This window comes from Octopus bimaculoides, chromosome 30 (genome assembly GCF_046866305.1).
Source record: "Octopus bimaculoides isolate indiv1 chromosome 30, ASM4686630v1, whole genome shotgun sequence".
Classification (NCBI taxonomy): domain Eukaryota; kingdom Metazoa; phylum Mollusca; class Cephalopoda; order Octopoda; family Octopodidae; genus Octopus; species Octopus bimaculoides.
The window spans coordinates 6,050,060-6,077,943 of record NC_142957.1 but is presented as its reverse complement, the minus strand read 5'-3'; the positions used below and the strand labels follow the sequence as shown (position 1 = coordinate 6,077,943).

The 27,884-nt window shown below is 37.2% G+C and overlaps 2 protein-coding genes and 2 non-coding genes across 4 annotated transcripts; 1 reads left to right on the top strand and 3 right to left on the bottom strand.

The window, feature by feature from the left end:
- Nucleotides 1–1,216: 1,216 nt before the first annotated feature.
- On the bottom strand, nucleotides 1,217–1,298 carry Trnas-uga (transfer RNA serine (anticodon UGA)). Its single transcript has one exon. It is a non-coding gene; the product is annotated as a tRNA-Ser (tRNA).
- Nucleotides 1,299–1,693: 395 nt separating this feature from the next.
- Trnas-uga (transfer RNA serine (anticodon UGA)) lies at nucleotides 1,694–1,775 on the bottom strand. Its single transcript has one exon. It is a non-coding gene; the product is annotated as a tRNA-Ser (tRNA).
- Nucleotides 1,776–2,272: 497 nt separating this feature from the next.
- LOC106878277 (uncharacterized) lies at nucleotides 2,273–8,291 on the top strand. Its single transcript, XM_014927453.3, has 3 exons — nucleotides 2,273–2,641; nucleotides 6,776–6,902; nucleotides 7,639–8,291. Exons 1-3 carry the CDS (start codon nucleotides 2,605–2,607, stop codon nucleotides 7,763–7,765), a joined length of 291 nt encoding a protein of 96 aa, XP_014782939.1. The 5' UTR covers nucleotides 2,273–2,604; the 3' UTR covers nucleotides 7,766–8,291.
- LOC106878276 (ubiquitin-conjugating enzyme E2 T) lies at nucleotides 8,235–27,615 on the bottom strand. The gene is made up of 6 exons (XM_089346386.1): nucleotides 27,049–27,615; nucleotides 22,568–22,637; nucleotides 20,258–20,363; nucleotides 16,549–16,647; nucleotides 16,044–16,133; nucleotides 8,235–11,825 (listed from the first exon to the last, which is right to left on the bottom strand). Exons 1-6 carry the CDS (start codon nucleotides 27,155–27,157, stop codon nucleotides 11,694–11,696), a joined length of 606 nt encoding a protein of 201 aa, XP_089202512.1. The 5' UTR covers nucleotides 27,158–27,615; the 3' UTR covers nucleotides 8,235–11,693.
- Between the last annotated feature and the right edge of the window lie 269 nt (nucleotides 27,616–27,884).

Sequence of the window (27,884 nt, the reverse complement as noted above, 5' to 3'; positions counted from 1 at the left end):
CACTTAAGTGTGGCTGACCCCTAGGGGTGGATGTTACTGTTGCTTTATATATGGGAGAATACACGAAAAAACAACAGACGAAGACAGGGGGTGTAAACAACAAATGGATGTATTAGTATAACGCTCGGGAATAGAGAAAGTCTTTAACGTTTCGAGCCTACGCTCTTCAACAGAAAGGAACACAGAAAGAAATAAGGAGAGAAACAAGGAGAGAAAAAAATATGTGTAGTGGTCAGCGATATAAATTTCGGGCCTTGTGCCTAGAGTAGAAAAAAAAAAATGAATCGTTAGCACACCGGGCGAAATGCTTAGCGGTATTTCGTCTGCCGTTACGTTCTGAGTTTAAATTCCGTTACGTTCTGAGTTTAAATTCCGCTGAGGTCGACTTTGCCTTTCATCCTTTCGGGATCGACTAGATAAGTACCAGTTACGCATTGGGGGCGATGTAATTGACTTAATCCCTTTGTCTGTCCTTGTTTGTCCCCTCTAAGTTTAGCCCCCCCCCCCCTGTGGGCAATAAAGAAATAAATATTCTGTGTGCGTGTGCAGGGGAGGGTTTACTCGACAAATTTATTTACAGTTGAACTGCCCTTTCAAACTGTGTGAATTTACATAGAGCTACGCTACAGTTTTCCTTGTTTCAATCATTGTGTAGTGGCCATACTGCAGCAGAACCTTGAGGCTTTCAGTCGATCAAATCAAACCCCATTTATTTATTTTCATTTTAGCTCTGGTACTTATTTCAACGATGCGTACGTGTCGCACTGCTAAGTTACAGATCATAAATACAGACAAGCGGCGTCAGGTACAGGTGTGACTGTGTGGTAGGAAGCTTGCTTCTCAACCACATGGTTCCGGGTTCAGTGCCACCTTGGGCAGGTGTCTTCTACTATAGCCTCGGGCTGATCAAAGCCTTGGGAATGGATTTGCTAGACGGAAACTGAAAAGAAGCACTTCGTACCTCTGTGTGTGTGCGCACGCCACCGCCATCACTTGACAACCATTGTTGGTTTGTTTATGTCCCCGTGCCTTAGCGATTCAGCAGAAAGTGACCGATAGAATAAGTAAGGCTTAAAAAAAAAATTAAATATTAGGGTCGATTCATTCGACTAAAAGTTCATCAACGTGGTACCCCAGCATGGCCGCAGTCTAATGACTGAAACAAAAGATAAAAGATTGAAACAACTAAAAAAAAAAAAAAATACTAAAACTAAATCGCTGCGGGCAGGATTCGAACCTGCGCGGGTATAACCCATTGGATTTCAAGTCCAACGCCTTAACCACTCGGCCACCACAGCAGCTGACAATAGTGGCCTAAAAATATATAGATATTATATATATAGATATATAGATATTATTTGATAAGATTTTATTTAATTGATTAGCTCTTCTCTTTCTTCTCTTTCTTTTGCTTCTTCCCCCCCCCCCCCCCCAATCTCCTGTCAATCCATTCACAAGATATTGATCAGCCCAAAGCTTTAGTAGAAGACATTTACCGAAGACGCCACGTCGTAGGATCGAACTAGAGATCACGAGGTTACGAAGCAAAATTCTAAGCTACATAGCTGCACCTTCACCTAAGCTTTCAAAAAAAAAAATCGGAAAGCGTATAAATCTATAAAAAGAAATAAAGTAAGTAAAAGTGAAAAAAAAAAAATAAAATAGGCAATAAAAAAAAATATCAAAACTAAATCGCTGCGGGCAGGATTCGAACCTGCGCGGGTATAACCCATTGGATTTCAAGTCCAACGCCTTAACCACTCGGCCACCACAGCAGCTGGCAGTCGGGTGCTACAAATGTCTAAATATTTCTCTATTTGATTTCAGTTTCCCACTGATTACTTCCTTCTTATTCTTTATCCTCTGTCTATAACACCAACTACTTCACCTATCACACTCCCCCTACTCTCTCTCTCTTTGTCTTACTCATCTGTTTTCACAACCCTCTATAGTTCTCCTACATTCGCCCCTCGTACTCTTCCCCATTACCCTGTCTTATTCTTTTACTCGTTCACTACCTACTCTGCCTTCTACTTCCATTTTTTTCCCCGTCTCTTTATCATTTACCTTATCCCCCCCCCACTCTATATCTAGAGCGTCACGCAATCTTTTCCTACTCTTCCCTTTCTCTCTACTTCATTCATCCTCTACTCTACTTTACTCCTCCCTCAATCGTTCTCACTCATCCGTCTCTCTGCTTTCTTCTTCCTCTCTCTCTCATTTCTACTCTTTCACTCTCACTTGTGCCCCTCCCTTCCTTTCACTTTAAGCCAGAGATCGCTTAAGCTAACGATCAATAGAGTCGCTTTCTCAATTACTCTTACTCTATCTCATTCATTAGTGACATAACTCTTACTCTTTCACTCAAATACAGGCCTGTAACTTTGATTAGCTAGGAATTAGCGACACTTGCATCATAGAACACTTAACATCGAATGTAATAGAAAATCTGATTGGTAGAAATAAGTTTATAAAGGAACGAACGTTTCAGTAATAAATAAATTTACTGACGTTGTTATCGTGTTGAAGGTCGTTTGAGTTTGCAAGCAAAACCACGTGGAGTGACCTTGTGTCTGTTATTGTGTTCTTTTATGGTCGATCAGAATGTTGTCGTTGAGGAGATCACTGAAAATAGTGTCGTGTGAGTCGATTTATTAATTTATATTAACTTGTAGAATAGCATGGGCAGAAGTGGACGATATATATATATATATATATATATATATATATATATAGGCCGATCTTTCGATACTAATCCTTTGATAGAGATGGACTATATGTAATCTGAACCTTCGCCCCCCCCCTAATTTATTAATTTTTTTTTAGGCTATGGAGATTCCGATTCTGAAAAAAAAAAATTTTGAAAAATTTCAATTCCCCCCCCCCCACCAAGCAGGCTTTTTACATGCTAGGAATAACAGCCAAATCTCACAAAACTAGTGTTAGGGTTTACGGTCAGGGTTAGGTTTGCCCTGTGGATCTATATAAAAACCGGGGGGGGGGGGATCGAAATTTTGAAATTGAGATTTTTGAAAAAATTTTTTCAGAATCGGATTCTCCATGGTCTGAAACATAGGATTCCGTAAAAAAAAAACAAAATTTAAAAGGGGGGGGGGCATACCTAGATTACATATACTCCATCTCCACCAATCCTTTTTCTGTCATCTCTTTATTTACATCGGCACTGTCATGGTATTAGCTCCGTAGATACTTATACTCTGTAATGTTTCAAACGCATGGATATAGGTGTCGAATTTGTTCCAATAACTTTCGAATGATAGATAGATAGATAGATAGATAGCGAGAGAGAGAGATAGACAGACAGACAGACAGATAGCTCCGGCCAGTCAGTAGCCAAAGAATCAACTCAAACCAGCAGGCAGACAGACAGACAGATAACTCCGGCCAGTCATGGTATTAGCTGTCAGTAGCCAAAGAATCAACTCAAACTAGCAGTAACGTTCCTTGTCAGATTTTTCTACTTTCACTTCTGACAGGTAATACCATGACAGTGCCTTTATGTCAATTCACATATATATATATATATATATATATATATATATATATATATATATACACCCTCGGAGTGACTGGCATTAGGAAGGGCATCCAGCTATAGAAACCATTCCAAATCAGACTGAAGTCTGGTGCAGCCCCTCAGCTTACCAGCCTTGGTCAAACCATCCAACCCATGCCAGCATGAACAACAGATGTTAAATGATGATGATGATGATCTTTTACCTGTTTCACTCAGTAGACTACGGCCATGCTGCGGCACTGTCTTGAGGAATTTTAGTCAAACTAATCAATCCAGGAACTTATTTTCTTTTTTAAGCCTGACACTCATTCTATTGATCTCTTTTGCTGAACTGCTAGTTTACTGGGATGTAAATACCAACACCAGTTGTTAAGCAGTGGCAGGGGATAAACACAAACACAAAGACACACACACATAGATAAATAGAAACTCTCTGTTGGCACTCCAAGCTAACAATATTGTTTAGATTAGTAAAGAACACCAAGTATTTTTATGGTAGATCCAAGGTTATGGTTCATCACAATTCATCGTTTAACGTCCGCTTTCCATGCTAGCATGGGTTGGACGATTTGACTGAGGACCGGTGAAACCAGATGGCTACACCAGGCTCCAATCTGATTTGGCAGAGTTTCTACAGCTGGATGCCACTCCTAACGCCAACCTCTCAGAGAGTGTAGTGGGTGCTTTTATGTGTCACCCGCACGAAGGCCAGTCAGGCGGTACTGACAACGGCCACGCTCAAAATGCTGTATTTTATGTGCCACCCGCACAAGAACCAGTCCAGGGGCACTGGCAACGATCAAATTCTATGTTGTAAATCTGTGGATGGGCTCCAGACACACTGATTTTGACATAGAGTGATATATGAAAAAAAAAACAAGTTAAAAATAACGATCGTTACAAATTTTTTTCTTTATCAGAGTAAATTCGGTTCACAGCTGTTTCCAGTAGCCATTATAAGTACATCACTGATAGGTTTACACTGATTGGTCTGTTGATCAGTTGAGAAAAATTGAACGACCTAAAAAGACTAAGGCTACTTTCGTCAGAGCCATTTCTGGTTATAACAAAGCTGAGCACTGAAGTGTTATAATCAGAAATGGCTCTGACGAAAGTAGGTCATTCAATTTTTCTCAACTGATTTAACAGGCAGATTGAGTAAACCTGTCAGGAATGTAACTATAATCACTATTGGAAACAGCTGTAAGCCATATTTACTCTAATAAAGCAAAAATATGTAATGACCATTATCTGTAACTTGTCTAATATATATATATATATATATATATATATATATATATATATATATATATATATATATATATATGTATATATATGTATATATATGTATATATATATATATCAATTAGAAAATGGAGGATAATATGCTGAACCCAACGACTTGCAGACAGTGTATCCCGTTGAATTCATTAATTTAATTCATAACTAAAGTGATGAAAAAACCCACAAAGTACAGGTGTTTATGACAAACCATGTTATATTGACAACCAGGTTTACAAATAAAAGTACATAAGGAATTATATAATGAACATAAACTTAATCTTACAGCTGGATAGATACTATCCCTCAGTGGGTTGAATCCTCAACCCCTAACTCTATTGTATACATATATATATATATATATATATATATAGTTTTAGGGAAAAGAACCAAGGTTCATGAACTCATCGATGAAAATCCAGTCACATATAGAAAAATTGATAATTAAAAGCACAATAAATGAGTATAATATAATACAAAGTAAATATCATAAGATAAAGATAATATCTTTATATTATACTTATTTATTGTGCTTTTACTTATTAATTTTTCTATATGTGACAGTGGATTTTCATCGATGAGTTCATGAAACTTGGTTCTTTTCCCTAAAACTATATATATTTATATTTAATACTGTGAAACTTAATTTAATTTTAATTTTTAATAAATTTATTTTAATTGAGTTTTTACCTGTAATTCTGGATTTTTATCCCTAATATATATATATATAAATATATATGTATATAAACAATATATGAGTATATGCATATATATGTACATGTATGTACATACTTTCATCTACATGTACATATAGATACATATCTGGGTACATGACGTTGCAAAAGAACATGGACAAAATGATAAACAAGGTATAACAAACAAGCAGGCCACATAGAGAACATATCCTTCATCAGCTGCCACCATTAAAACACCGGCGTTTCGAAGAGTTAATATATATGGCCGTTGCCAGTACCACCTGACTGGCCTTCGTGTGTTCGACACGTAAAAGCACCCACTACACTCTCTGAGTGGTTGGCGTTAGGAAGGGCATCCAGCTGTTGAAATACCGCTAAGCATACAGTATTGACTTTTGATATATTTTGTAGTATATCATGGTTGCATAACGAAATAGCATGTCTCTACAGATCATTAATATTTATGAACCAGTTTCCAGGTATATGTTTAATATGTAAATAATATTTTGCTGTGGCACATAAAAGCACTCACTACACTGTCTGAGTGGTTGGCGTTAGGAAGGGCATCCAGCTGTAGAAACTCTGCCAAATCAGATTAGAGCCTGGTGTAGCCATCTGGTTCACCAGTCCTCAGTCAAATCGTCCAACCCATGCTAGCATGGAAAGCGGACGTTAAACGATGAACGAACGATATATATATATATATATATATGATGGTCTTTTTTTAGTTTCTTATTTCTTTACTGCCCACAAGGGGCTACACACAGAGGGGACAAACAAGAATAGATAAATGAATTAAGTTGATTACATCGACCCCAGTGCGTAACTGGTACTGGGTGGGACACACAGCACTTCTCGAACTCAGTTTCACTGACGTGGGTGGGTCTTCTAAAGAACCTCATATCGCCAGACATCTCGATCCATTGTCATTTTCTCCATGAAGCCCAACATCCTGAGATCAGTCCTTACCACTTCATCTCATGTCTTCCTGGGTCTCCTTCTTCTATGGATACCATCCACTTCTAGTGATCAGCGCTTCTTTATTCAGCTGTCCTCATTCATATGTATCACATGTCCAAATCAATGTAGTCTTCTCTTTTGCATGCTACATTTGGTTCCTCTTATGCCCAACTGGTCTCTCAGTACATTTGCACTTTGTTGTTCATTTACTATTCCTGCTACGGGCCTATCAGCACTGTGTGTACATTGTAACATATATAGATGGCTTCTCTTTACACTTTCCTCCTCTTTCTCTTTTTAGATGCCCTCAATTCAAGGCAAGCAATCCATTGCTCTCCAGTTCCGTTCTGTGAATGCAAACCACCAAACCAATTTGATGTTAAAATGCTGGATATTTTAGTGTGTCCTCTATCAAAGAAACCTTTGAGGTAGGTTATACTTGTTACTCTTTTACTTCCTTCAGTCATTGGACTGTGACTGGCCATGCTGGGGCACCACCTTAAAGAGTTTTAGTCAAACAAATCAACTCCAGTACTTAGTTTTTGGGGGTCTTTTTCGTACCTGTCTTTTGACGATGGTTGTCACTCTGACAGATATTGTTATATTACGAAATCATCAATAGAATGTTTCTATCTGGCACTGTACGACCCCCAGTCGTACAGTGTAATTAGCCTCAAAAGGTTGGACTGTTATAATGTCAACTCAGTATCATAGTATAATTACTAACACAGTCTACACATACTTCCAACGTTCTCTGACCTTCCCCTGTCGACTGACTACTGGTTTATTTATAATGGCTGTCTACTACCACTTTTTACTGGGAGGGGTGTACAGTTTCACTATACAACAATGTGCAAGTGGTTGAGCACTCCACAGACACACATACCTTCAATGTAGTTCTGAGAGAGATTCAGCATGATACAGAATGTGACATAGTTGGCCATTTGAAATAAAAGTACAGCTCATTTTTTCCAGCTGAGTGAACTGGAGCAATGTAAAATAAAGTGTCTTGCTCAAGAACACAATGCATTGCTGAGAATTGAAGTCACAACCTTATGATTGTGAGCTGGCTACCCTAACTACTAAGCTACATGCCTTCACATACACATGTAGATACACATTTTCTTATTTAATGTCTGATTTCCATTTTTTTTCTGTCTTCAGGTATGATGCTGAGAATGAAGAACTTGTCTGTGAGGAGCTCCACGTCGCTTATCCAATCATAGATGGCATACCAAATTTGGTACCAACAGATGCTCGCATGTTAAACCCACAACAACAGGAACAATAACAGCGTGCTTATTTCATCATAGTCTTTCCTGACAAACCAATAACATTATGGGGACATAAACAAACCAACACTGGTTGTCCAGGATTGTGTCGGGCATTGTGTCACAGAGACACACACGCACGTATCTACCATGATCACCAAACGGATTCACTTTGCTTGAATTTACATTGATGGCACGAATGATTTTAAGTGCAGTTATTTTACACATCTGAGCTCTTTCTCATGTTATGCGAGAAAACAATTTACCTCCCTCTCACCCATAGCTGCTATCTCAAGACTGAGGACATACCCTATAACCTGTCCTGGTCCATAGTGAACTCAATAAGAGCTGGCTTAACCCCCTCCCAGGTGAATGCCATGACAAAGTGCATTATGTCACCGGATAAGTTTTCTCCCCTGTAGTAACATGGTTAGGGGGAAACAACTCTGGAGAAAATACTGTCAGCCAAATTATAAAAATTTAAAAAAATCTGGTTACAAAAATTTTTATTGGAAAAATAAATGGCTTTTTGAATTTAAAAAAAAATTAGAAACTTTGTTTATTTTACATAAACTTGCTAATTCTGATATATTCTTTTAATTGTTTCAGTCATTAGACTGCAGTCATTTCTAATATTCTGCAATGTGCAGCCATGGGGAAATATTACTTTGCTTGGAAACAAGGGAAGGTTGATAACAGGAAAGGCATCCAGCTGTAGAAAATCCACCTCAATCAATTCCATCTGATCCATGCATGGAAAAATGGATGTTAAAATGATGGTTGTATGTATGTGTGTATACACACACACATATATATATATATACACACATAAACACATATATTACACATCATATAATTTACTTTTACTGGGTACAAGTATAAAAAGTGCACTCCTTTGCCAAGCCAGTGTGATAGACTCATCAAACCAGTATGATCTGAATCACAAATCCATGCCCTCCACATTAGATGTTGAGGCCTTTGTATTACAGTAGAACTGAACATAGGCAATCCATACACACACACACACCCACACATAGATACAGCATGGCTGTGGTAAGAAGCTTGTTTCCCAACCATGTGGTTCTAGGTTCAGTCCCACTGTGTGGCACCTTGGGCAGGTGTCTTCTACTATAGCCTCGGGCCAACCAAAGTCTTGTAAGTGGATTTGGTAGATGGAAACTGAAAGAAGCCTGTCAGATATATATATATTTGAATGACTTAGTGTTTGTCTCCCCCCACCCCATCACTGCTTGACAACTTGTGTTGATGTGTTTACATCTCCATAACTCAGTGGTTCAGCAAAAGAGACCAATAGAATAAGTACTAGGCTTTAAAAAATAAGTCCTGTGCTGACAGTTATTTTGAGAACGATGTACCAAGTGAATACTATCATCTAAGGCTGGCTGATTGAAAGAAAGTACTGGCCCCAAGGAGGTATATTTCTGAGGAGCAACTCTTTTGACTATTCCTTAATGTATTACATAAAAATATTATTCATCCATTCCTTTATTAGTATACAAAATAATCAAGTTTGTACAAGCAATAAAACAAAAGTTATAACAATTTTAAATTGGTAGGTGATCATATCTTTTGTTCCCTCAAAAATAATGCAATGACAAGGAAAACAATTCTAGGGGAAAATCAGTGTGATAAAGGTTAAAAGGAACTTCCCATTCAACATGGCAAGACATATATGTTCAATAATTACAGACATAAACAAACGAGAGAAACAACTGGTAGAACTAAATATATTTCTTCACAAAAATTATCCCCTATATTTAGTAGATCATACTATAACAAAAGCAAAATATATTTCAACCTGCTTTACAGAGAAACACTCACACAAAGTAACATTCACACAGAGAAACACACACAAGGTAACACTCACACAAAGTGAAAACAAAAATGCAAGTACATATTCCATTTGAAGTCACCCATAATCCTAGAAACAACAACAGCCTGCATTCGGTCAAATGATACCTTCCAATCTATGGTTGGTACTCCGTCGGTTACGACAACGAGTGTTCCGGTGAATCCGATCGGCAGAACAGCCTGCTCGTGAAATTTAACGTGCAAGTGGCTAAGCACTCCACAGACACATGTACCCTTAACGTAGTTCTCGGGGATATTCAACGTGACACAGTGTGTGACAAGGCTGACCCCTTTGAATTACAGGCACAACAGAAACAGGAAGTAAGAGAAAGTTGTGGTGAAAGAATACAGCAGGGTTCGCCACCATCCCCTGCTGGAGCCTTGTGGAACTGTAGATGTTTTCGCTCAATAAACACTCACAACGCCTGCTCTGGGAATCGAAACCACGATCCTATGACCACGAGTCCGCTGCCCTAACCACTAGGTCATTGCGCCTCCACTTCCATCCTTCCTATCTATACCAATCATTTAATCTCATAAAAATAAAGAATCACAAATTATCAATCAAAAACATCTGCCTAATCTTAAAAGACTCTTAACAAAGACAAAATTCATATCAGGAGGAATAATGCATGTAATAAACAGTGAACAACCAAGAGATTCAAGAATAGAAAGGAATTGTGGGTAAATACTAATATGAACTGCAAAAAAAAAGAAGTTAAAATCTCATTTACTGCATCACATCAACCACAATTAATAGAGAATTATATCAGCAGAACAGGAACAAAATTAATATATCAGGTTAAGGGGCAGCAAATCAAGGAGTCAAAGAAGAAATAATTCAGGTAATAAACTGGAGATTCTCATCATGGAACATGTGAAATAATCAAAGAGTCAAAGAAGAAATCAAAGATGAAAGAACACAGGTAACAAACTGTGGAGACTGGTTGTGGGACAGGTGAAATAATCGAACAGTGAACAACAAAGGGAATCAAGAATGGAAAGAAGTTATGATTGCAAAACAAACGAACAAAAATAATTCATTTACTGCATCATATTCTCCACATTTAACAGAGAATTAATTATATTAGCAGATCAGGGGGAAAAAATTAATACATCAGTTTAGGGTACAACAAATCAAAGATCCATCTCTTAGACATGTTGAAATTAATGGGGGAAAAAACAAATGAGGAAATTAAGAAACTGGTTTTTCCCGAAGACTTTATGAAAAAGACTTGTTTATGACCGTGATATCTGTAAAGCATCATTCTCTCAGAAAGATGTCCTAACTACTCTCAACTCTATTTCACCTAACATGCAAAAACTTCCTTATAAAAGGCTCATATTCTGTTTTCAAAGATATTTTTTATATTATGTTTATTTTAAGAAAATTTTTCTCCAAATATAATTCTATTTACATAGATATATATACATATGTATATGCACAAGTGTATATATAGTATATATTATACACACGCATATACATTTAATTTATGTATTTACATATATACATTTATATACATACACATGTATTTATATACACACTCATATACATATATCTATAGATATACATTCATATACATATGTATTTAAAATACACGAGTATATATGTATATATGCTATACATTGATGCATACATGTGTATATGCATGTTTGTGCACATGCATGCATACACACACACATACATACATACATATATACACACAGATACAAGTGTTTAGACATGTATATATATATATATATATGTGTGTGTATATGTATGTCTCTGTGCATGTGTGTGTGTGTGTGTGTATATATATATATATATACACACACACACACACACACACACACACACACACACACACACACACACATATCTAAACTGACCTTATGTGGTCAGATACAGAACTTTATAACATCACATTACCAAAACATAACCAAAATTATTTCATTCCATCCTAACAGGCCATCAGCTGCCACCATCATTATTATCATCACTGCTTTCATCGGTGCCAGCCCCTCCCGCTAATCTCCAAGTTGTAAAACCTCAATCAAATCATGTAGGAAGGGCCATGTAAATGCTTTTCTAATTCATTAATTTGTGTTCTCCTTCCTCGGGCATTTGTCAGTTGATTTGTGTTGTTCGTGGACAAGGGGTCTTTTGCCAAGCTGGGTCCCCATTCCTGTGGTTTCAGCCCCATTGTCCTGGACAGTGAGAACATTGGCCTACGAGAGAAAAAGTAGAAATAAAAATTAAATTAAACTTAAACCTTTTAGATTATTCTGTTAAACGTAATGCTTATTTACTCACATTGTTTTGAATTAGTTATGGATTATCTTGTAAGCTTTGAGATTTTCATGATGTGAATGCTTATTTTTAGAAGGATATTGTAGGGTAGGTGTGAGAGGCTGGATCTGACAGGTTTGAACATAAAACGTGCAGAATATTTTGGTTGGATATGGCCAGTTTGGATGCTAAAGGGTTAAAAATCTTTTATCTTTTAGCTGTTTCAGCTACTGGACTAAAATCATGTTGGGGCACTGCCCTGAAGGGTTTTATTTGAACATATGAACCTCCTTATAATATTCTATCAGTTTCTTTTACCAAACTGCTAAGTTACAGGGATGTAAACAAACTGACACCAGTTGTAGCTGGACCGCTTCCTGTCGGCCTTGACACAATTACTGTGTCCAGCTTCCTAGGGCTAAACAGCAGTAGTGTATTCCCTTATTGGGATTGTCACATTAAGTTGACAATATACTACAACTTTGTCGCTCCACTACTGCTTAAATCTCTCTGAGATTTAGAAATATTATATTTCCAAACTGACACCAGTTGAGAAGCAGTGAGCAAACACATACAGATATATATTCTTTTACTTGTTTCAGTCATTTGACTGTGGCCATGCTTGAGCACCGCCTTCAGTCAAACAAATCGACCCCAGGACTATTCTTTGTAAGCCTAGTACCTATTTTATCGGTTCTTTTGTCAAACCGCTAGGTTACAAAGACATAAACACATGAACATCAGTTGTCAAGCAATAGTGGGAGAACAAACACAGACACACATAAATATATACACACACACGCACACATATATATATATATATATATATGTATATATATATATATATATAGCTATATTAGGAAAAAAATGGAGAGTGTTAACTGATATATATCAATTAACTCATTCATAATTTTCTGTAACCTACAATCGTTTCCATATACAACTCATTCAATTACAAATTAATAATTCATCATCATCATCATCATTGTTTAACGTCCGCTTTCCATGCTAGCATGGGTTGGACAATTTGACTGAGGACTGGTGAAACCGGATGGCAACACCAGGCTCCAATCTGATTTGGCAGAGTTTCTACAGCTGGATGCCCTTCCTAACGCCAACAATAAATTAAAATGCATATTGAAAAACAATATCCTCGAAATAGCTCTACAAACATATATATATGTACGTATATGTATATATACATATATAATATATTATATATATATACATATATATATATATATATATATATATACATATATATATATATATATATATATATATACATATATATATACATATATATATATATATATATATATACATATATATATACATATATATATATACATATATATATATATACATATATATATATATATATACATATATATATATATACATATATAATATATATATACATATATATATATATACATATATATATATATACATATATATATATATATACATATATATACATATATATATATATATACATATATATACATATATATATATATATATATATATACATATATATATATAAATATATATATATATATAAATATATATATATATATATACATATATACATATATATATATATATAAATATATATATATATATATACATATATATATATATATATAATATATATATATATATATACATATATACATATATATATATATATATAAATATATATATATATATATATACATATATATATATATATAAATATATATATATATATACATATATACATATATATATATTATATATAAATATATATATACATATATATATATATATATAAATATATATATATATATATACATATATACATATATATATATATATATAAATATATATACATATACATATATACATATATATATATATATATAAATATATATATACATATATATATAAATATATATATATATACATATATACATATATATATATATATAAATATATATATATACATATATATATATATATAAAAATATATATATATATATATATATATAAATATATATATATATATATACATATATATATATATATATATATATATACATATATACATATATATATATATATATATATAATATACATATATAATATATATATATATATATATATATACATATATACATATATATATATATATATATATATATACATATATATATATATATATATATACATATATACATATATATATATATATATACATATATACATATATATATATATATATATATACATATATATATATATATATATATATATATATATATATATATATATATATACATATATATATATATATATATATATATATATATATATATATATATATATATATATACATATATACATATATATATATATATATATATATATATATATATATATACATACATATATACATATATATATATATATATATATATATATATATATACATATATACATATATATATATATATATATATATATATATATATACATATATACATATATATATATATATATATATACATATATACATATATATATATATATATATATATATATATATATATATATACATATATACATATATATATATATATATATATATATATACATATATATATATATATATATATATATATATATATATATATATATATATACATATATATATATATATATATATATATATATATAACAGGCTTCTTTAAGATTCCATTTGCCAAATCCACTCACAAGGCTTTGACCGGCCCGAGACTACAGTAGAAGACACTTGACCAAGGTGCCATACAGTGGAACTGAACCCGGAACCATGTGGTCGGGAAGCAAGCTTCTTACCACACAGCTATTCCTGCTCCTATATATTTATGTAGCAAATGTTCCACAAGCACTTGAGAAAATTGAGTCCTCAACTTGCCAAAAGGTTTGCAATGCACCACTAGCCCTCAACAGACACTTGCCTGTCCATAGAACAGGGTTACTGCTTTATTTTACTCAACCCCCATTTGTCATTCACGACAAAAGAATCAAACATCATCGTTTAACATCCATTTTCATGCTGGCATGGGTTGGACGGTTTAGCTGAGGACTGGCAAGCCAGTAGGCTGCCGCAGGCTCCAATCTGATCAGGCAAGGTTTCTACAGCTGGATGCCCTTCCTGACGCCAACCACTCTGAGAGTGTAGTGAGTGCTTTTCATGTGCCATCGGCACAGGGAGCCAGTCAGATGCCACTTGGCATCAACCACGTTCAAATAGTGCCCTTTACATGCTACCAGCACAGGTGCCAGTCAGGCGGCACTGGCATCGACCCACGCTCAAATGGTGCTTATTACACACCACCAAGTATTACTCGTTTACTCATTTCAGTCATTTGACTGCGGCCATGCTGGAGCACCGCCTTTAGTCGAGCAAATCAACCCCGGGACTTATTCTTTGTAAGCCTAATACTTATTCTATCGGTCTCTTTTGCCGAACCGCTAAGTGACGGGGACATAAACACACCAGCATCGGTTGTCAAGCAATGCTAGTGGGGACAAACACAGACACACAAATACACACACACACACACATATATATATATACATATATACGATGGGCTTCTTTCAGTTTCCATCTACCAAATCCACTCACAAGGCTTTGGTCGGCCCGAGACTATAGCAGAAGACACTCGCCCAAGGTGCCACGCTAGCAAGCTACTTACCACACAGCCACTCCTGCGCCTTCTTTATATATACATATATATACTGTTGCATATTCTGAACATCTTATGTTTAAAACATATAAATAAAATTTGGATTCTTTTTTTTAATAGTTTAAAGAGTGGGGGTCTCTCTCTTAATCTCTCTGTCTTTCACTTTCCATAACAATCTCTCTCTTCCCATCACTTCTCTCTCTCTTTCCATCTCTTCATATCTCTCCTTCTTTCTTTCAATCTCTTAGTCTCTCTTTCTCTTTCCCTCTTTGTCACTTAATCTCTTTCTCTGTCTCTTAATTCTCTCTCACATCTTTCTATCTCTAAATCTTTCTTTCTGCCTCCATTTCTTTGGTTCTTAATCTCTGTCTCTCTCTTTCTCTTCTCTCTCTCTCTCTCTCTCTCTCAGAAGGTCAAGAGTAAAATGAAAGAACTGACCACAGTTGCGGAGTTTCCTGAAGCATGCTTCTTGGTGTAGGATGCAGCTTTCTGCAAAAATTCTGACTTTTTGTATTTAAATTCCTCAGCCTATAAAAGAAAATAGTAGTAGTAGTAGTAGTAGTAGTAGTAGTAGTAGTAGTAGTAGTAGTAGTGGTGGTGGTGGTGGTGGTGGTGGTAGTAGTAGTGGTAGTGGTGGTGGTAGTGGTGGTAGTGGTAGTAGTAGTAGTAGTAGTAGTGGTGGTGGTGATAGTAGTAGTAGTAGTGGTGGTGGTGGTGGTGGTGGTAGTAGTAGTGGTGGTGGTCGTAGTGGTGGTGGTGGTGGTGGTAGTGGTAGTGGTGGTGGTAGTAGTAGTAGTAGTAGTTTTCGAATTTTGGCACAAGGCCAGCAGTTTGGGGTGTTTTTTTTTACATGGCACCTTGGTTTTAGGATCTCAATTCTGTTGTGGTGGGCAGGTAAAGATTTAAAAAAAACAAGAAAAAGAGAAAAATTAAAGGGTCTTACAATGTCGGCCATTAAGGGGTCATCAGGATTAGGGTCATTCATAAGGACCAGTATAGAGGTCAGCACTGTACTGATGTTCAAACATGGCTTCCAGCCACCCTGAAATTGAAAGAGAAAAAGAGACATACAGAAGTATTAGTAGTCATCTTTAAGACATGAAAAGTATATATGTGTGTATATATCAGTGTGGAGGGCCAGTCTTATTTCTTTACTGCCCACAGGGGGCTAAACATAGAGGGGACAAACAAGGACAGACAAAGGGATTAAGTCGATTACATTGACCCCAGTGCGTAACTGGTACTTAATTTATCGACCCCGAAAGGATGAAAGGCAAAGTCGACCTCGGCCGGCGGAATTTGAACTCAGAACGTAACGGCAGACGAAACACCAGTAAGCATTTCGCCCGGCGTGCTAACGTTTCTGCCAGCTCGCCACTCTTGCGTCTCAAAGACAATCTGAAGCAACGCAACTTCTCCTTTACTTCTTTGGAAAAGAAAACATCAGAATATGGGACTTGGCACCAGTCTTGCGTCTCCTCAGTGCAAAGACTTGAGCAAAATCAACTAGGATCAACTGCTTGCAAGCATGAAGGCACAATGGCAAAACGCCGCTCTTCTAAATGAAAACCTTACCCGTCATTGTGGTTTTGTGGTATGGAGCAAAGCAGGGCTTGCCATCCACTCAAGAAAACAACACAGTAAATGATCCACAAGTACTTGAAAAAACTGAGTCCTCAACTTATATCATTTTCCAAAAGGTTACAAAGCAGTAACAGGTCTCATGAGACACATCTGTGTCCACAGAACATGATTACCACTTTATTTTACTGAATCCTCATTTGTCATTCACGGGAGAATCCATTATATATGGCCGGCCGTTGTACGTGTAACATCGTTATTCCTAGCTGTGCCTGTGAAATCATGTATTCCTCCCATAAGGCCTTATTTCCACAACGCCAGCTTAATTTAATTCGTCCTTAGTCGAAAGACATCTGTTGCTATGTCCTGTTTTAATATTTTTATTGTATTTGTGTAACATTCTTTTATTCTTTTATTCTTTTACTTGTTTCAGTCATTTGACTGCGGCCATGCTGGAGCACCGCCTTTAGTCGAGCAAATCGACCCCAGGACTTATTCTTTGTAAGCCTAGTACTTATTCTATTGGTCTCTTTTTGCCGAACCGCTAAGTTACGGGGACCTAAACACACCAGCATCGGTTGTCAAGCGATGTTGAGGGGACAAACACAGATACACAACATATACACACATACATATATACGACGGGCTTCTTTCAGTTTCTGTCTATCAAATCCACTCCTGCGCCTTTGTTCATTTTTTTTTTTTCCATCCTCGTTTTTGTATACATTCGCTGCTTTCTTCCAAGGAATCTAATGCTCTTAGCTTAGTTTTTCCTTGGGGCTGGCCAGATTGGAGCAATATCGACTGAAGAGAGAAAAGTCCGAATGACCTGTCCGTGTTTTCTTTGTATCGTCTATCTGTATGTTTTGTTCTTTTCGTGTATCACCTAACTGTCTGGATGTTTTGCATCCTTGTCCCATTTTGTATTATTTATAAACACACACACACACACACATATAATGGATTTTCTCGTGAATGACAAATGTGTTTATATATATATATATATATATATATATATATATATGTATATATATATATATATATATATATATATATATATATAAACACACACACGCATACATACATACAAACATATATATGTATTCTTTTACTTGGCTCAGTCAGTTGGCTGTGGCTAAGGTTTGGAGAATTTCTTTTAGTCGCATGAATCTACCCCAGTCCTTTTTTTATGCTAAGCCTGGTCCTTACTCTATCAGCCCCTTTTGCCAAACAACTAAGATACAGGAACATAGACACACCAACACCAGTTGTTAAGCAGTGGTGGGGAACAAACACAGACACAAACACACACAGTTTCCTTCTACTAAATCCACTCACAAGGTTTTGGTTGGCTCGAGACTATAGTGGAAGACACTTGCCCAAAGTACCACGCAGTGGAATTGAATGTAGATGGATGGATGGATGGACGGACATAGACGGATGGATAGTCAGATATACATGTGTCTTGGCACTCCATCGCTTACGACGTCGAGGGTTCCAGTTGATCTGATCAACGGAACAGCCTGCTTGTGAAATTAACGTGCAAGTGGCTGAGCACTCCACAGACACATGTACCCTTAACGTAGTTCTCGGGGATATTCAGCATGACAGAGTGTGACAAGGCTGACCCTTTGAATTACAGGCACAACAGAAACAGGGAGAAAGAGTGAGAGAAAGTTGTGGTGGAAGAGTACAACAGGGTTCGCCACCATCCCCTGCCAGAGCCTCGTGGAGCTTTAGGTGTTTTCACTCAATAAACACTCACAATGCCCGGTCTGCGAATCGAAACCGCGATCCTATGACCATGAGTCCGCTGCCCTAACCACTGGGCCATTACACCTCCACTGTCAGAAATATATACACAAGCATATTTATACATTATTTACACTGGGCGGATATGTGTCCTCATCTTGTTTGTTGTTACTACGACTTTTCATCTGATTTACTCTCCAGCCTTCATCAGGTGTCCTGGCGGAATATTGAACCCAACCCTGGGTTCTTCTATTTATAACCAAATAGTTACCCATTATTTACTCAGGTGTCAAAGACATAAGACACAACTGAATAAAAGAAACCAACAAGAGGGCCCACAAATACATGCACACACAACAAAGAAAGAACAATTAACAGGATTAAATTAAATTAGGTAATATTTATCCCCACTTACATGTGGACATTCTTATATAAAAAAAAACAATACTGCAGTTTTTACCATGAGAGAAACTCATATTGGCTTTTGGTGCAAAATGCTCTCTTGTTTATATCACTAGCAGGGAGATAAATCCCCACAGTCTCCAGTGCTGATGCTTAATTTCGACCTTCTTTGGTCTTGTCAATGATGGGCACTCAACCGCTAGAGATAGCAGTAACTCATCTCCCCATCAGTGATATATAGAACAGTGCCAGAACAGGAACTGGGGTGACAATTAGCCAGTGAGCTTGTTTAAAAATATATAGAGTGAGCCAGAATTCATGACTAACTTAGTTATATTTCTTAATATGCTTATTTTATTGTTATTCTATTACTCTTTACTCTTTTACTTGTTTCAGTCATTTGACTGTGGCCATGCTGGAGCACCACCTTTAGTCGAGAAAATCGACCCCAGGACTTATTCTTTGCAAGCCTAGTACTTATTCTATCGGTCTCTTTTTGCCGAACCGCTAGGTTACGGGGACGTAAACACACCACCATCGGTTGTCAAGCGACGTTGTGGGGGGACAAACACAGACACACAAACACACACACACACATATATATATATACATATCTATATATATATATATAGATATATATATATATATATATATATATATATATACACATATATACGACGGGCTTCTTTCAGTTTCCGTCTACCAAATCAACTCACAAGGCTTTGGTCGGCCCAAGGCTATAGTAGAAGACACTTGCCCAAGGTGCCACGCAGTGGGGCTGAACCCGGAACCATATGGTTGGTAAGCAAGCTACTTACCACACAGCCATTTATTATTTCATTTCTTAATATGTATTTCTTAATGCAGCAGGTCAACAAAAATATACTTTAAAAACAAAAGGTTAAGTAAGGACTCACATTTGGTGGGAGTTTCAGAACATTGAGACAAATCCTTCCAGCAGCATCAATGTTTGGATGATAAATAGGGGTCGAGAAGTTCACTTTTGGAGGCTCAAAGGGGTACCTGTGGTAGAAAGGTTAGTGAGAGAGTGAGAGGAAAAATAAAAATTAAACGATTAAATATCCGGTTGTTGCTAATTAAGGTTATAATTGTACGAGATGAGTGGCTTATTGGTTTCAATTCCTGGACCAGGCAATGCACTGTGTTCTTGAGCAAAACACTTCATTACATGTTGGTCCTGTCCATTCAGCTGGCACAAGGAGAGTATCCATGAGATAGACCAGTGACCCACCCAGGGAAGGGAGATCATATTATCAGCATCCTCATCATCACCACCATCATCATCCTTTAACATGTTTTCCAAGCTGGCATGGGTTGAACCAAAGCTAGCAAGCAGGAGAGCTGCACCAAACTCCAGTCGTCTAATTTGGCTTGGTTTCTAGAGCAGGATGCCCTTCCAAATGTCAACCACTTTACAGAATGTGCCAGGTGCTTTTAATGTGGCACTGGCATGGGTGCTATTACATGACACCAGCAAAGAATCCAGAAAACTAGCCTTATAAGGAAGCCTATGATTCAGTAAAGGCCTCTGATCCATTTGTTGAAGGTTTCAGAGAAGACTAGGACCTAAGCAATATGAAAGGGATTGCACCTAGAAAGTTCCTTTCCAAGGCACAAGTCCAGGCAAGGTTGTTTATGGAAGACTAGCAATCACCCATGCACACCAGCCTCCCCCTCTCCACACCACTGATGTGTTATTCAAGGCAAAGGCAAAGGCTGATACAACTTGGCACCAGTGACATCACAACTCATTTCTACAGTTGAGTGAACAAGAGCAACGTGAAATAAAGTGTCTTGTGCAGGAACCGAACTCACTACCACATGATTGCAAGCCCGACGCTCTAACCACTGAGCCATGCACCTTCACATTAGGAATATACTTTTGCCAATATGAGTAACTTTGGAAGAACACTTTTGTCACCGAAGGTGAACAGGCACTCATAACATTAACCCTTTAGTGTTTAAACCGGCTATATCCGGCCCAAATATTCTGCTAAAACTGGCCAGAACCAGTATCTCACACCTACCCTGCAATGCCATTCTAAAAATAAACAATTACAACTTTCAAATCTTGAAGCTACAAGATAATACCAGATTAATTTTTTAAAATGTAAATCAATAAGGATTACTTTTGACATATTAATTTGAACGCTAAAGGGTTAAATACTAATGTAATGAGCAGAGAGATTCGTTAGTGTATCGGATAAAAACACTTAGTACATGTCTTCCAGCTCTTTACATTCTGAGTTCAAATCCTGGCAACCACAGACAATAGCAGAAGACACTTGCTGTACAGTGGGACTGAACTCAAAACCAAGTGGTGCTAAGCAAGCTCCTTAACCACACGGCCATACCTGTGCCTATGATGATGATGATGATGATGATGGTGGTGTCAAAGGTCTGGGTTGCCCCAAAGCAATGTTAGCGGGCACTTGTTTTTTAAGCGAGATAAAACCTGCAGCAGTCACGATTACAGAGACAACTCCTTTTATCATTCTGCCATGAATGCACCCTTCACTGCCATCCCCCCCCCCCACCACCACCACATGTATATACACTTATACTATAGGTACAGGTCCCAGGTTCGGTCCCTGGCTGAGCAAATCTTTGTCAGTGGATTTGGTAGACAGAAAAGTGAGAGAAGTCGGCGAGCTGGCAGAAACGTTAGCACGCCGGGCGAAATGCTTAGCAGTATTTCGTCTGCCGCTACGTTCTGAGTTCAAATTCCGCCGAGGTTGACTTTGCCTTTCATCCTTTCAGGGTCGATTAAATAAGTACCAGTTACGCACTGGGGTAGATATAATCGACTTAATCCGTTTGTCTGTCCAAGTTTGTCCCCTCTATGTTTAGCCCCTTGTGGGCAGTAAAGAAATAAGAAACCGAGAGAAGGCGGCGAGCTGGCAAAAACGTTAGCACGCTGGGCGAAATGCTTAGCGGTATTTCGTCTGCCGCAACGTTCTGAGTTCAAAGCTATCTACTACCTCTAACGGTCCACCCAAGCATTTGAAGGAGCTTATTGTCTGCATGTTTTTAGTGCTTATTCTACCTGCACATTTGTCACACACAAAGACCATACATGTTGGTCTTTTGGAGCACTGCCTTGAGGGATTTAGCCAAGCAAGTCATTGACAGTACTTCTGAGAAGAAGACATTAAAATGAAAGTGAAAGTGAAAGTGAAATAAAATGACATTTTTCTAATACTCACCGTTCAGGGAGATGGATGCTCAGCTTGAAAACTCCACCTTCATAAGGAGTACCACTGCCACCAATGATTTCTGAAAATAATACTCATTACCATTAGACATCAACAGCTTCCTTCTGTGTGTGTTTTTTTTTTTATCTTCATCTTTAAGTTAGATTTAGGAAGGGCTACTCAGCCATACAAACCATGCCAAAACTGAAATTGTGGTCTGATGCAGCCCAGTGGCTTGTCAGATCCTGTCCTATCAAACAGACGTATTTTAAAAACTAGCATTTAACCCTTTAGTGTTCAGATTAATCTGTTAAATGTAATACTTTTTTCACTCAAATTGTTTTGAATTAATCATACATTATCTTACAGGTTTGAAGTTTCGACGGTGTGATAGTTTATTCTTAGACTGTCAATGTAGGTTAGGTGTGAGAGGCTAGATATGGCCAGTTTGAATGTAAATGGCCAGGATATTTGGGCCGGATATGGCCGGCTTAAACACCAAAGGGTTAATGCTAAAAATGGTAATATGTTAGGACAGCTACTTTCTGATGTTTTTTTTTTTTTTTTAAGATCGGCTACCGTCCATAGAAACCAGACTAAAACTGACATCATGATCTGGCACATCCCAGTGGATTGTTAGATCTTGTCCTGTCAATCAGACGTATTTTTTTTTTAAATTCAACATTTAACCCTTTAGTATTTAAACCAGTCTTACCCAATCAGAATATTCTGTTTTATGTTCAAACTGGCCAGATCCTGCCTCTCACACCTACCTTACAATGTCATTTTAAAAATAAACACTCACATATAGGCGTAGGAGTGGCTGTGTGGTAAGTAGCTTGCTTACCAACCACATGGTCCGAGGTTCAGTCCCACTGCGTGACACCTTGGGCAAGTGTCTTCTACTATAGCCTCGGGCTGACCAAAACCTTGTGAGTGGATTTGGTAGACAGAAACTGAAAGAAGCCCATCATATATATGTGTATATATATATATATATATATATATATATGTATGTGTTTGTGTGTCTGTGTTTGTCCCCACAACATCGCTTGACAACCGATGCTGGTGTGTTTATGTCCCCGTAACTTAGTGGTTCGGCAAAAGAGACCGATAGAATAAGTACTAGGCTTCTAAAGAATAAGTCCTGGGTTGATTTATTCGACTAAAGGCGGTGCTCCAGCATGGCCACAATCAAAAGACTGAAACAAGTAAAAGAGTTCATCATTGAAATCTCAAAGCTATGAGATAATACAGGATTAATTCAAAATAAGGCCTCTGATGATAGAGAGGAGGAGGAAGAAGGGACATATAGCTTAGACGACAATGGGAAGTTCCTGTGGGACAATTTACTGGGCACTGCTGACCAAATCTGTGGTTGGTACAAAGTCCCACCCAGACCCTCCGAGGTCGACTTTAGCTTTCATCCTTTCGGGGTCGATAAATTAAGTACCAGTTGCGTACTGGTGTCGACCTAATCGACTGCCCCCCCCCCCCCCCGTCCCAAAAATTTCGGGCCTTATGCCTAGAGTAGAAAAGAATATACATATATATGTATGTATACATCTATGCGTGTCTCTTTATGTCTGTTTCTCCCAACCACTGCTTGACAACAGGTGTAAATGTGTTTACGTCCCCATAACTTAGAGGTTCAGCAAAAACAACTGATAGAATAAGCCTAGTACTGATTAAAAAAGTGTTTGGACCGCAAGGGGAACTACGCTGAAAAATAAACCTCATTTGTTAATATTTCATAAGCGTATCAGGTTTAAAAAAAAATTCACATGAGTTGGCTTTGTTTCCTCATAACTTTCGGGAAAATGGGTAGTTTTTAAAAGAAATTTTCTACAAATACTACAAATAGGCACAGGAGTGGCTGTGTGGCAAGTACTTACCAACCACATGATTCCGAGGTCAGTCCCACTGCGTGGTACCTTGGGCAAGTGTCTTCTACTATAGCCTTGGGCTGACCAAAGCTTTGTGAGTGGATTTGGTAGACGGAAACTGAAAGAAGCCCATCGTATATATGTATATATATATATATGTGTGTGTGTGTTTGTGTATCTGTGTTTGTCCCCCCAACATCGCTTGACAACCGATGCTGGTGTGTTTATGTCCCCATAACTTAGCGGTTCGGCAAAAAGAGACCGATAGAATAAGTTCTAGGCTTACAAAGAATAGGTCCTGGGCTCGATTTGCTCGACTAAAGGCGGTGCTCCAGCATGGCCGCAGTCAAATGACTGAAACAAGTAAAGAGTAACTACTTTTCAGAGTGTGTAAATTACGGTTACATCGGAATTTGATGTGTAAAGAAAAACAATGAACACACATACATGCAAATTGACACACATCACAATTTTTTTTCGAAATTTCAAGTTTTGTTTTGTAGATATATGATACGTGTGTCAGTGTGTGTACGAGCCCACCAAATTTTTTTTTTTTTTCCTTTCATATCAAATTCCGACAAAATTGTGATCTACACACTCTGGACGGTAGTTATAGAAAATTTGGATCTTGTTCAAAACGGGGGCACCAGTATTTTCTTAACGAAACACTTTGAAACATCTTTTTCTCTTAGTCTTCTTAACAAAAAAACGTACATCGCAAGTTATTCCATGTTAAAGTTGTCGTATTTCTGTAATTTCAACCAATGACTGACGTCCATTCAGCCGAATAACATTAAGTGCTGACTACGTAAACAAACGATTCTGGCGGTAATAAAATTATTGTTTCCTTGTCAAAAAATGGCTGAAGCATATTGGCAGTAGGCGTTAGGGTTAGGGTTAGGCAGTAGCTAATAAACCTTTCATACAGTTCAGGCAGATGTTAACGAAATAAACACGCGTGAAAGAAAATGAAAAAAGCAAATGTTCAGTTCAGGCAGATGTTAACGAAATTATAAATGGAGATTAAATACGCTTTACACCGCTTAAGGAGTAAGTGTAAACAGCTGAATACTTGTCCGTGATTGGTTGAAATTATCGAAATAAGACAATTTTTTACATGAAATAAATTTGAATACAAAAATTTTTTTCTGTTCTATAACACAAAATAGATAAGTATACGAAGTTTGAAAGTCTTTCGGTACCAAAAACACTACATAAAACATAAATGAAAACTGGTGCTCCCGTTTTGAACAAGATCCGAACAGAATATGCTTCAACACAAGAACTCACATCAAGAATCTTGCAAACCAAATCCAAAAACGAAATATTTTTCTGAAAGTTATGAGTAAAAAAAGTGGCACTATCATGCTATTAGCTGTCAGAAGTGAAAGTGCTCACTGCTAGTGAAGAATCTGTCTGTCTGCCTGCATGCCTGTTGCTGGCCTGTCGATTCTTTGGCTACTGACAGCTAATACCATGACTGGCCGTAGTTAGTTATATGTCTGTCTGTCTCTCTATCTCTTACTCGAAAGTTATTGGAACAAATTTGACACCTATATCCATGCGTTTGAAAACACACAGAGTATAAGGGTACTACTAAAGCAGAGTGGTCCCGAACGCGCAGTCGTGAGTGGTCGATCCTATTATTTTTAAACTTCAAACTTCATTTGTTTTCTATTTTGATAAATTCTCTCTGTTGAAAATTCGGGACCACTCTGCTTTAGTAGTACCCTTATACTCTGTGTGTTTTCAAACGCATGGATATAGGTGTCAAATTTGTTCCAATAACTTTCGAGTGATAGATAGATAGAGAGAGAGAGACAGACATATAGCTCGCACCGGCCAGTCATGGTATTAGCTGTCAGTAGCCAAAGAATCGACAGGCCAGCAACAGGCATGCAGGCAGATAGACAGATACTTCACTAGCAGTGAGCACTTTCACTTCTGACAGCTAATAGCATGACTCCTGTGAATTTTCCGAAACTCATCATCCCACCCTCCGAAAAAGTTTACCACCACATATTCCGATATAACCAGAATGTACACCATCTGAAGCATATTTGTAGAAAATTTCATTTAAAAATAACCATTTTTCTGGAAGTGATGAGGCAATAAAGTCGGTGGGGGGGCACGCGTGTGTAGATTTTGTTACTACCAATATCTATAACGTCAGCATTTTCTTTTTCATAATTACAGTTGTAATCTACACCTTCGAAAACGTACCTCTATAAAATTTCATTTATAAATATGTATTCTCCAAAAAGTTACGAGAAGACGAAGTTGGTGGGGCCCCAAACTGTAGATAAGCGTACATAAACATAGAGAGCGCGGTCACAAAGTAACGGAGGGTACTGACCAGCACCAATACATACATATATATATTATATATACACACACAAACTGTGTAATCTTCACCTTCGAAAACATATCTCTATAAAATTTCATTTACAAACATGTACTCTCCAAAAAGTTACGAGAAGACGAAGTTGGTGGGGCCCCAAACTGTAGTTAAGCGTACATAAATACAGAAAGCGTGGTCACAAAGTAACGGAAGGTACTGACCACATACACACACACAATGGTAAAGACTAAGAAATAGTTACATACGAGCTTCTAAGCTCTCAATGCTGTCTCCTTTCGGCCAACAGGCAATGCCGGGTGGTGGTGAATCTTTCAGCATCTGAAGTTCCTTCTTCATCCGCGTGTGACGATGCATGGTAGCCACTTCTTCCAAACACCACAACTTAGACTCAACACTTACCCGCCTCCAATTATTTTCGTGTTTAAATTCCGGAAACTGACGGACAAACCCGAAGCACAACTATCTTACACACACAAACATAATATTCGTTCTTCCCTCATTTAAGACGTCTTCCAAATTCGAATTTAGCATTCTAATTCTGGAAAGAAACAAACGGAGACACTGGAAGTCTCCCGAAACACAAGGATGAAGAAAGGAAAACAAACGGAGACGCACGAAGCCCGCACAGAAGAAGATACAGAGAAGACGGAGAGAGTGAAAGACAAGAGAGAAAAAGGAAGGCAGAAAGAAGGGGGAGTAGGAGTGAGAGACGGGAACAGAGCGTGAAAGACAAGCAGAGAGAAGAGATAAAACAGGAAGAAAGAAAAAGAAAGAGAGGAACAGAGAATGAGAAAAACAAACAGAGACGCTCTGAGCCTAAATCACGAGACCGGGGGAAAGAGAGAGCGAGAGTATGAGAGACGCCATTTCCGGTCAGGTTTCGTCTTATATCCATACGCAGCTATGTAGAATGTGTCACCGAATATTCGTATCTTTATAAATTTTCTGTTCAACTTAATTTCTAAGACGTGTCATATGTGACATCTATAAATATTTCTTTGTCACCTTTGTACAAAACCGTTTGCTATTTCAGCCGATTTTTCCCTATATGATAGTGTAAGCGTGTTATATAACGAAGAAC